Raw genomic sequence first — 11535 nt, forward strand, 5'->3', positions numbered from 1 at the left:
TCCTTGCATGTAGCAGAGAACCAGGATGCGCCCAACCTACAACAGGCCAGGAGCAAACAGGGGTGCAAAGCACAAAAACCCTGCCAGGCACATTGTAAAATATATATATACATTAAGAAATATATATATATACAATATATATACATATAAAACCTCCTTTCTGATGAGCAAATAGCTGCAGTCACTCCTTGACCTTCTTCACTGCCTGCAGCACAGAGCTACCGAGCTCAAGAATGAAAGAGGCAAGTCAAAGGTGGGTTCCATTCGCAAGCTCTGCTCCAAAGCTTTTTCTCAAAGCCCTTTATTAGTTTGAAATCTTTTCACAGCCATCCGTTCTTCACTCAAAACTGGCAAACTCAGTCTTAAAGCATTTTGTCACCTCTGAAGCAGGGCTCCTCATCACGGAGCACCATTCTGCCTCTACCGCTGCACGCTTCCTGGTCTCTGATCCCACCCCCAGCACCCTATCAAAGCCTCATCCCAAATATTCTTCCTCCCCCTGCCTGCTTTTGATCTAAAACCTCTATTTCTTAGGGCTTCAAAGACGCTGGACTTGCTTCTACAAAGTGCACCTCTTCCTCTGCATTCTCCCAGAGACCAAGCATCGTTTTTATTTCAGCAAGAAATGGCTCATTACAAAGAAATAATCATTCTAAGGTAAGAACTGCATTTCCTGCAGAGGAAACTTCTCTGGCCAGCTTAAGAGAAGAAACCTATCACCTGTCCCCACTGCCAGCACAGCACAGCATCTCAGCAGTCCGGTGCCATCGCTGATGAGGACAGCTCAGCACAATGAGCAGAAGGTGGGCAGAAGGAGCATCTCCAGATCTCTCTGTGCCATAAAGCAGCAGAGCTCCCAACTGGAGGTGGGGAAGGATGCCAACATCATTACAGAATCACAGAATCACAGAATGACCAGGGGTGGAAGAGACCTCAAGGATCACGAAGCTCCAACCCCCTGCCACACGCAGGGCCACCAACCTCCATCTTTAACACCAGCCCAGGCTGCCCATGGCCCCATCCAACCTGGCCTTGAACACCTCCAGGGATGGACGGGGCATCCACAGCCTCTCTGGGCAGCTGTTCCAGCACCTCACCACTCTCTCTGTAAAGAACTTCCCCTGACATCCAACCTCAATCTCCCCTCCTTCAACTCCAAACCATTTCCCCTTGTCCTGCAGTTATCTCCCCTTTCCAAGAGTTGATTCTCTGTCTGTAGGCTCCCTTTAGGTACTGAAGGCTGCACTGAGGTCACCCCGCAGCCTTCTTTTCTCCAGGCTGAACAAGCCCAGCTCCCTCAGCCTGTCTTCATAAAGGAGGTGCTCCAGCCCTCTGATCATCCTGGTGGCTCCTCTGGACTCTCTCCAACAGCTCCCTGTTTTTTTTGTATTGGGGGCTCCACACTTGGACGCAGTATTCCAGATGGGGCCTCACAAAGCAGAGTAGAGGGGGACAACATTCTGTATTAGCAGATCAATCCCTGGGGTAGATATTCTTGCATACAAATCAACAGCTCTGATTCAGCCCAAGCCAGGGAGGACAGAGGGCTGCTATCCCTTCCTTTAAGAATTCCATAGTGAACCTGCAGCCTTATTAACTGATGAATCCCACTCCAAGTCCCCAAAAGCAAAAGGCTGTTACAAAAAACACTGCCATATTATTAACAGTCCCTGATCTGCTGCAGAGGACAGGCTGTCCCATGGAGCCAACCTCCACTTTGATCCCCACTCTTCAAGGCAATACTGCTCACCCTTCTGGAAATACACAGCTGTGCTTCTATCAGGACTGCATCCTCCACTGCACGTTCAGAGGAGCTCAACACAGCACATTTGTTAGTATGAAACTGACGTGAACCCTTCAGAAATAATCTGTCCTTCCTGAGAACTTTTAGAGAGGGAATTTGGGAAAAATGCATTTCATTGTGTATGCCAGAACTGGAATACAGCAGGCAAATAAAGTGCTTCACATTTTTGCAGGGAAAAAAAGTGTTTGGCATCTTAAGAATGAAGTAGCTTCCTGTGCAGCCAGTTATGTTCCAGCTAAACACTTCTATTGCACTCACTGGCCATGGTGTTCGGTGCTCTTACCCTCCATCATCTAACATAAAATAATGCTGTACTGCTCGTTTTCTGTAAATCCAAGTAAGCAGTGTGGTGCTTTGCTGGTTCTCTACTGGCAGCCCACGGAGGGACTTCTCTGCACTACTGGATATGGGAAAGGAGAGATGTCAGCATCATCAGGAGGTGGTGGACCTGATTCTGAACGCCTGATGACCAACAATATGATTTTTTCCAGAGCTCTCAAGTTCCTTCAATTCCAGTTTATCTCTAGAAATATATATATTTTTTTCCCCCAGACTCAGATCTTGACGCCTTAAGGACAATTTTATGTATTCACTTTCAGCCACCAGAAGTGCAATCAAACTGAAATAACAGCTAAAGGTAATTTGGGAAACAGTCGAGTCACCTCCTTCCCCTCTCTGCGACAGTACATCATGTTTGTGGCCATCAGATCTTGGTTGTGATTTACAGGAGAGCTGTATTGGAGTCACCATTGCGAGTATATCAGACAGAGGCAGCTGTAAAAAGCTGTCAAAAATAACCACTGGTGTGAAAAGAAACTCAAGGCCCAGCCCCATAAATATTCGCTCATAAAAAAAGGTTTTCCCATTTTGGGCTGAATTAAGGGGACTTCTTGCCAAAATAAGTTGCCTGGACATAACTGAGAATTAGGAAGATCAGACCCCAGAATTTCCATCAGCAGAAACAATTATTTAAAATACTTCCTACCTTTAGAAATTAATCGAGCAACAAATTAGAAGGGGAAAAGGAACATCATCGGGTTTTCAGAAGCATCACTAAAATGCCACCGCCTGCTTGTAGAGTTTACTCAGCTGTCTGAAACAAACCATTTGCTCTGCACAACTTTTACTTGCAAGCTAGAGAACATCAGGTAAATACTGTTGCAGTGCCTAAGGCACAGTGGCTGCTGGTTGATTGTTTCTTTGGATTCTTACTTGTATGTTGCTACTGGGTAAGGTACCAATGCCGTCTTTCCAGTCTAAGGCACTCAGCAAATCGTGGTCTGCTGTCGGGATGCTGATGGTGCTCTCCAGGACATTCTGTTCCATCTTTCTGCTTAGTCTTTGGGCTCTTTATTGAATTTTAAGAAAGAAAACTAGGATTTGGAAAAAAGAAAAATAATAATAATCAAAGAATAAATCCTGCATTCTCTGGATTCAGTAGGAGCTACGATCTGGGTATCAGCAGTACCAGGATTTAAAACTGCAGAATCATAAATACACAGGAGCACGCATAAACTCATATACCATAGCCACTGCGACAAGTCAGTACAGCTTGTGAAGCAGCAGCATTTGTTGCTACGTTTCTTTGTATTGCAACAATGCTTAGGTTCTACGCTAGAAATTCTACAGTGCTCTTAAAATGCTTTTTGCCCACGCACTGCCTTCGTGTCCCAGCAAATGATCTAATGGGCTTCATTAGAACTGTCTGAAAGCCACAGCTGTACGAGCCCCCACTTCTCAATTACTCAAATATTACTGCAGTAGGCACTGAGCAAACCCTGACCATACATTAATTGCATGTTGCTGCCCTTTAAACGTCCCCTGAATACTTTCAATCTGCAAACATAACTGCTTGCCTAAAAACAAACAAGAAAGACTCACAGCCTTCCATTGAGCTGGCAGCACTGCTAACTTTTCCAGCGTTAGCCCTCAGCAAAGCCACTGATGTTAAGCACAAAGCTGAAGGCACGAGCTGAGCTGCGCTCTTATGGAAATGGGTCAAAATCACACATGGATGGGGCTCTTTGCTCTGACTTTTGGATCCCACATCAGAGCTGGACAGGTCTGCTCTCAGCTCTCAGACGAGTAATAAGGTCAGGCATCATCCAAGAACAATTTGCTTGATCTGCCTTTGGCAGATTGCTTCTCTCCTTAAGCACTGGAGTGCAGTGACAAGGCTGGGGCACGGTTTAACTGCTGGGTGCTTGCACTGCTGGGCAGGTGAACTTCACTCTGATGTGATGTCTTCCACATGCTAAACCATCCATCTGTAGGTTAAGTGTGAATTTACTGCAGCCAAAGGCAAAACCACAGACCTGACACGAGTAATTGATGATGCCTGAGCATTCCTGCAGCTCTAATTCAAGCATGACAGCTCAGTATGATGATCTTATTTAGGTCGAAATCAGGACAGATGTATGTAGATTGCATTTCTAGATATCTTTGCATAGCACAGTCTAATCCCTGTAGTATTTGCTTTATTTTTTTTCCCCCTGAATGCATGTACCCAACTACTTACAATCCTGCCCATGCAGCAGAGCAGCACATGTTCTGCTCAGGCTGAGCCACAGCAGTGCAAACGGGAGCCAACAAAGCAAGGCTGAGCTGCAGCACCCAGCCCAACTGCCATTGGTTTCAATGGAACCACAGGTGCTACCCGGTGTCCTTGGTGATGCAAACAGAACCAACTGCTGCCCCCAGCCCAAAGCTCAGGCTGGGTGCCATCCAATGTCTGCAGCCAGAGGCATTAATCTCTGATGTGCCCTCGTCCATCTAGAAACACCTGTTTGTGGCCCATGCTTCAATTTCAGCAGGGACAAAACCATCACTTTTTGTTGTTATTTGTGCTCAGGCTCTAAAAATAAAGCAACTGCAACAAGCAGGGCTCCCTTCGGGGAAGGGGGGTTTGGAAAGTGCTCGGACAGAGCGTGGGCAAACGTAATTAAACCGCAGAAGTAATTAAACTGCTGTCAACAAGTATAAAACACGAAACAATCTTGGGCTATCTGGAGAAGACCCAACAGAATAATGGGCCTTTTCCATCTCCCGTGTTTTATAAATCTATTAAAAGCCCTACAAAAATGCAATGAAGAAATTACCGTTCTTATAGGACTCCCTACCAGTACAATCTACAATAAAACCAAGATAGCCCAATGAAAGGAAGCAAACTGTGCAATTAGAAAGGCAGCAGAAACTAACTTGAAGCATTCTGAAGAGCCACAGTCAAGCACAAACGTTTCTGATTTGTCCCTATTTGCGATTGCTTTTCATTTTTAACATGATAAGACTGAGAAATTTTATTAGAAGATACAGCAAAGCGATGATGAGTCATCCAGATCCAAGCTGGAGATTCAGATGTATGAAATGATAAACGACTGGCACGCTGGCAGAGAAAACGGTTCATAATTAATATGCTACCACCCAGACCTCTGTGCTTTATCTTTAGATTTGAAATCTGCAGGAAGAGGAAGCCTGAAACGCTCAGGTTTTGATCTCGTTTCTGTTACTGAACCTCAGTGCAGCCTTGGGAAACTGCTTCATCGTTACTGCAGAAAACCAGCTGTAGCTTTTAACATCCATCTTGCCTTCGTTGGGAGGGGAAAAAAAAAGAATACAGAAAAAAGGCACAAGTTCATACAAACAAATAAAAGCATGGAGGCTGAATGAGTCAATTGGGGTTCATTATATTTCCCTATACACCATCAGATCTAATGGGAAGAGAAATACTTCAACCAAAATTCCATTTCACACGCTGTCCAGCTTGACTGAGGAATTTGGTGTCTTTATATGAGGGTAAAATGTGAGAAACTCAACGATGTAATAAACCCAAAGGCTGTAAATCAAGCAAAAAACAATCTCAGGTTCACAGCCCTTCTGGCTAAGCCTCCGTACAGTAGGAGGTGAAATTCCATTCAGGAAGCAGCTGGCATCAGGGAAAGTATTTGATATTGTGCTGTTCTGGGAATAACCAACTTACAAATCACCCTTCCTCCCCGAAACAGAATGGGGAATCTAGCAAAGCTGGGCATTTCATTCAGTGTAATATATATGCATTCCAGCAAGCCAGGATTCAGAGCTCTGAGCATCTCTTTTCCTGTAAAATTCAGCATAGTTAGGTAACAGCCACTATATTATATCTGTCATTCATTCTTATGACATTAGGGGAGAACTGAACCGCAATTTAAACAGGAGGAAAAAAAAAAACAACTTAATGAGTTCTCACAAGGCACAGCTAATCCTGTTTCTGGAACAGCTTTGAAAACTTACCGTTTCAGATAAAAATTGGTTGCCTGTCCCGGGCTATGACGGTGACTGATGATCTTTTACTTACCCATCAAAAAATATCACTCACCTCGGGCAAGCAATATTTTGCAAGGCTGAACTAAAACAATTACCAGCAGCCCAGCCTCACCTCCAAGAACCTCATCAGCACAGGCACAGATTGAAATGAACTTTAAGAGCTCGCAACGGAACCATACCACCACATTTCAAAAGAAAGTGTTTGCAGCCACTGGCAAGCATTTAATAGCATGAGTAACAGAGCTGCTTTCGCTACCTGCTGCGTCAATGAAGGAAGAATCAGACCTGGGCTCACAGCACGGGTCTGAAGCAAGGAGACGCACACAGGCTTTGCCTCAGCTCTGCCACGGGACTGCTCAGATAAACTGCTTTGGTTTTTGAGGGGCTTGCGGTGTTTGTTTGTACAATAGAGTCCTTGCAAGGTGACTGCAATGCACATTAATGTATGGATTATACCTATCTGCTATTGTGCTGCAGGACTCATAAACAGGCACGGCGGCTGTGTGACTTTAATCCATTTATAAGATCAGACACCAATATCACCAGCTCACTCTAAACCAGGCAGCTGATCCTGGTATTAAGTCCAAAGCAGCATTGTCATTCATAAGCTGCTATCTCTTGGTTTCTTGACACAGTTGTGTCAAAAAAAATCCCAACACATACTCGTATTTATTTCAGCTCAGAAAAGAAAGCTGCTGCATGGGCTGCGTGTGCTCAGAGCGCGATGCAGCCTGCACAGAAACCCATCCTGCACTCTCTTTCTATTCACGTGCCATCTCACAGTCACACAGCAGCCCTTTTCCTGTCATTTTCCTGCAAAAGGTGAACAAAACAGTCAGTGCTGTGCTGCAGAACCTATTCCCAGGAAGGATGAGGATGCAAGGAAGGCACAAAACCTCCTCTATGCCCTCCTTGGGCAACCTGTTCCAGTGCATCACCACCCTCTGAGTGAAAAACTTCCTCCTAATATCTAACCTAAACCTCTCCTGTCTCAGTTTAAAACCATTCCCCTTTCTCCTATCTCTATCCAGTCCTGTAAACAGTTGTTCCCCCTCCTGTTTATACTTACCCCAGAAAAACTGCCACGTTCAGAACTTCTGCAATGGTGGCATAAGACAAGGAGGCTGTGGATGCCCCATCCCTGCAGGCATTCAAAGCCAGGCTGGATGTGGCTCTGGGCAGCCTGGGCTGCTGGTTGGTGGTCCTGCACATAGCAGGGGGTTGGAACTGGATGAGCATTGTGCTCCTTTGCAACCCAGGCCATTCTAGGATTCTATGACATTCCCCATAAGATGCCCAAAGTTGTCCCACTGCTAAACCTGTGCTCGTTTCTACAACAACACAAATACTTCCCGTTGCTCTTGACCAGAACTGTGCTCACTCAGAACATAATGACCTGTAACCAAGTTGTACGATTTCTCATTCAAGAGAAAGTCAATTTTGTGGTAACATAAAAATTATAGTGCTGGGAGAAAAAATAAAGTGGTTCTTCTAATGGGAAACTGAAAGCTCAGTTGCCACTTAAATGCTTAACTAAGAAACAAAGAATTAATTTTGCAATAAAACACGGTCTCAAAGTGGATGTAGTTAAAGAAAACAAGAAGAGCATGCCATTACATTTTGTTGTCCTCCAATATTTTGATGTCTGTAATGACTGCAAGTTGGCAGAGGCTTTCAAAAAGAATTTTAAAGGGATGTCAAAGTTCTGCACTGTTTGTTTTATTTGCTTCTGTTCTGAAGCCTCGCTGACATTGTGCCTTACTTAAGCTCCACCTTATCCTTTTTGGGAGAAAAATTAAGGCTGATTATCTAAGACTGGCATTAAGGCCACTACCATTAACCTGCAAAGCTTCCAGCACCTCCTCCAAAGCAGTTTTTAAGTGTCATACTGACACTGACAGCAATTGCTTCATGTTGAGTAACGCACGCTTAGGTCAAGCGTTTCAAAAGGGAAAAAAAGTGCTCAGAACTGACAAAGCAAGTTTAAAAAGTACAAATAAACATAAGCTTGTTGTTCAGATCCATTTGATGCTGAAGTCAATAGGCAGAACCAGACAGAGTGCCTGCACTGCATGTAACTGTGAAATAAAAATCACAACACAGATTTCTTTCTCCAGTATTTGTTTTTTAAATAGCTTGATATAGGATGTAGTGAATTTGTTATTTGTAGATTTAGTGTTACTACAGAATGAAGGAAGTAAGGTACAACCTGGCATAGGCAGCCATACCAAAATATCCAAGCTACCTCCAGTTAAGTCTATGTGCAGGGGGAGAAAGAATCAGAACAGCAGTGAAGCATTGCCTGCCTCCTCTGTGCTAAACAAATGGAGAACTGCAAAACTATTGTAGTCCTTGCAGCAGGAAAGGCTGAGACAAAAAGGAGTCTCAGAAAATCACCCGAATCTGGACGCAAAAAGGGTCAGAGAAGGAACTAATTAAACAAAAAACGCAGAATTACTTTTTCAGAATAAAGATCACAGCCTGCAAGCAGACATAGACCATCTTCCACCCTTTCTTTCCCATCAGCAGCTGCAGCAGGTACAGGTGGATGGGTACCATAATCACAAAGGCTGAGCAGAGGAAGAAAACTGGATAGTTCTGTCAGCAGCACTGTTACTTAGCTGACAATACACTTAAAACAAGTTAAATGCAAGTGAATGACAACTAAAAGAATGGGTAACAGGCAAGGGCCTCTGCCTTTCTTCAAAAAGGGGAAGAAAAAAAACAACCAGAAACAAACCAAACCCACTACCTTCATCAGACCAACCTGCTTCCCATGCCTTTTATTTATTTATTCAATAACTGCATATGTTCCAGTCCTGGAGCATCAGGAATGCAGGAGGGCTGTCATGTACTATTTGGAAACCCACTCTGACACAGACTGCAAGAGACAGGCTGCTTGATCAGAAATAAAAAATAATAATGAATAAGGCAAGAGATGCTACATTTAAAAATAAAACACCCATTCTGTTGGCGTTGGACATACCAGTCTGCCCATCACCACGGCCCCAGTGACTCACTGTACCAAGAGAAGCACATCCACACACGCACTTCACCTGCTGAGCACAGTCAGTGCTGCTAATGAGGGAAGCCTGGGGTGGAAGGAGCCCCATTTACCGTGCCAACTAATTGATTCCAAGTGCCAGAGCTTTCAGCTGCCAACGTTCATTAACAAATAAACATTTGATCTTTTCTCCCACCAGCTTCTGATCTAATTCTTCCATCTACTGCGCTAACCCTCTTCCTTTCCTCTGTCTGCTGGAGGCACGTGGCACTGATACAAGCTGTGGAAGGCTGAGAAAAGACAGAAATACATTTGTTGTTATAAACTATGGGAGAGGGGGAACTGTGTGTGTCTGGAGCATAAGAACCAATGCTGTGATTCAGGAAGCACTGTGTTATCACACAGGATGACTGCAAAGATGCAGAGCAGCTGCTATGGCTGCTTTCAGCCTGGTTTTGACCCAATCTGTTTTCCTGACATACAAATCCTGAAGTTCTATCAATACAGAATTCCCCCCGGATTCCTTCCTGTTCAGAGCAGACCACGCTCCCCAGTCTCTGCATGGCAACCCCATGGCAGTGGTTTCTCCTGGGCTGGAGATCTGGCAGGCTTTTGCACTTCTCGCCTCCAAAAATAACAGGGTTCGTATGGATCACAGAGGTCTTTTCCAGGCTTAATCAATCTAGGATTGCCAAGGGGCAAAAAAGGGCAAAATCTGAGCTCTGAGCTCGTGGGGCTTCTGCAGGGCTTCCATGGGGCCTCCAAGGTACCATTTTGTCACCACTGTTTGGAAAAGGACAAGGGGCTTACACTGAGGCTGTACCCCAAATCCACAATCCCACAGTGCAATGTATATATAACCATACATAAAAACACCTAGACTAATAGCTCTAAAATGGTAGAAATAAGGGAAAACCTTCTCCTACGGATGGAATGACAAAATTCCAAGTCAACCATTACAAACTGAAATGGCAGGTGTTTTTTAAAACAAATTCTAGATGTTACTTCAAAGACAATCAGTCTAAAGACCAATGCCTACCGCTGCCCTAACATTCCTGCAAGTAAAGAATTGGTGTTAAAATGCAGAAAGCATGCCCGAGGCAAATAAATGCTCTCAGATCACATGAAATTGTGGTCGAGAGCTGTCAGCAGAGCACATCTGTGCACAACCACACATCACACCACAGCTGACTCATTACGGCAATAAAAACAACAAAGGTGAGTTAAATTAACTCTGCCTGAGCGTGTGTGATGGTGATATGGAGCTTTGTTAGGCAGGCAGCACGCAGCCCAGCTCTGTGTCCATCTCCACGCTCGTGATGAAGCCCAATGTATTTGATGCATGTTCTTAATGGTGGGAAAAGGTGCAGTCAACTTCAGGCACTGCAGCACTTCCCTCTCTTTTATGCCTCTTCTTATACAGCACAACCTGTACCAGAGACACTTTATGCAACTCTGCACTAATCATCACAGCTCTTTATCCCTTACTCCTGATGATGGACAAATGCAATGTTGTGGTTTTTGGTATTTTTTTTTTTTTGTACTCATCTAAGCAGCATTTGAAGACATTAAATGCGTTGATATTAAAATCTAATCCAACTCCCTGCAGCGTTGAGCACCAATAAAATCACCTTCATCTCATTCTTCCAAACACCAGACTTCATTCAGATTGTCCCACACCCATCTTTACGCAGAACACCGCTCAATGATTCTGAAGTTCTGAGCTTATTGCTCTATTCATCCAGCAACAGCCTTCCCTCCATCCATTAATCCCCAATTTCATTGGTTCTGTGCTTTTCTACTGGAGAATCGCTGCTTTCAGAAAGTTTGGCAGCATTATGTCTTGTGTAGAACCTCCATCTATGTTCAAGCTCAGTACTTGGTTAAGCCTCCAAAAATCTCTCCTTTGCCCTTTGAGAGCAACAAAACATGGTCTCAAAGTGGACATAGTTAAAGAAAACAAGAAGAGCATGCCATTACATTTTGCTGTCCTCCAATATTTTGATGTCTGTAATGACTGCAAGTTGGCAGAGACTTTCAAAAACAATTTTAAAGGGATGTCAAAGTTCTGCACTGTTTGTTTTATTTGCTTCTGTTCTGAAGCCTCGCTGACATTGTGCCTTACTTAAGCTCCATCTTATCCTTTCTGGATAAGCTCCCCGTGCCCTCAGCGAGCACAAACCACAAATATTTTGGGATGTGTGTCTCCACAGCCCACAGACTCATCTTCTGACGGGCTCCCACGTTTGTGGCAACGGCAGCGCGATGACAGGAGGCCAAACCCCAGCAGAGCACCGCCACGGTCAGGTTCTGAGAGTTCAGGATTGAGGGAACAGGGGAGAAAGAAGCAAGCCCGCCCGGCTCCGCGGTGCTCACAGAGCGGGTTTGGAGCTTTGCACGCGGACTTCCAGACCCCGCAGCGGAGGCA

The 11535-nt window shown here is 44.6% G+C and overlaps 1 protein-coding gene across 4 annotated transcripts in view; it reads right to left on the minus strand.

The window, feature by feature from the left end:
* The window catches only part of LOC100550717 (lethal(3)malignant brain tumor-like protein 4), a 37636-nt gene extending 33164 nt beyond the window's left edge, over positions 1-4472 (minus strand). Inside the window, exons 1-2 of one of the 4 annotated variants that reach the window (XM_019622825.2) lie at positions 4323-4472; positions 3017-3152 (exon numbers count right to left, since the gene is read on the minus strand). In XM_019622825.2, coding sequence (XP_019478370.1) covers positions 3017-3152; positions 4323-4351 — 165 coding nt within the window. In that variant the 5' untranslated portion in view covers positions 4352-4472. Of the gene's footprint in view, positions 1-3016; positions 3178-3272; positions 3374-4322 lie in introns of those variants that run through there. The other 3 variants (XM_010723389.3, XM_019622826.2, XM_010723392.3) reach the window with 3 other exon arrangements.
* Between the last annotated feature and the right edge of the window lie 7063 nt (positions 4473-11535).

This window comes from Meleagris gallopavo, chromosome 25 (genome assembly GCF_000146605.3).
Source record: "Meleagris gallopavo isolate NT-WF06-2002-E0010 breed Aviagen turkey brand Nicholas breeding stock chromosome 25, Turkey_5.1, whole genome shotgun sequence".
Taxonomy (NCBI): domain Eukaryota; kingdom Metazoa; phylum Chordata; class Aves; order Galliformes; family Phasianidae; genus Meleagris; species Meleagris gallopavo.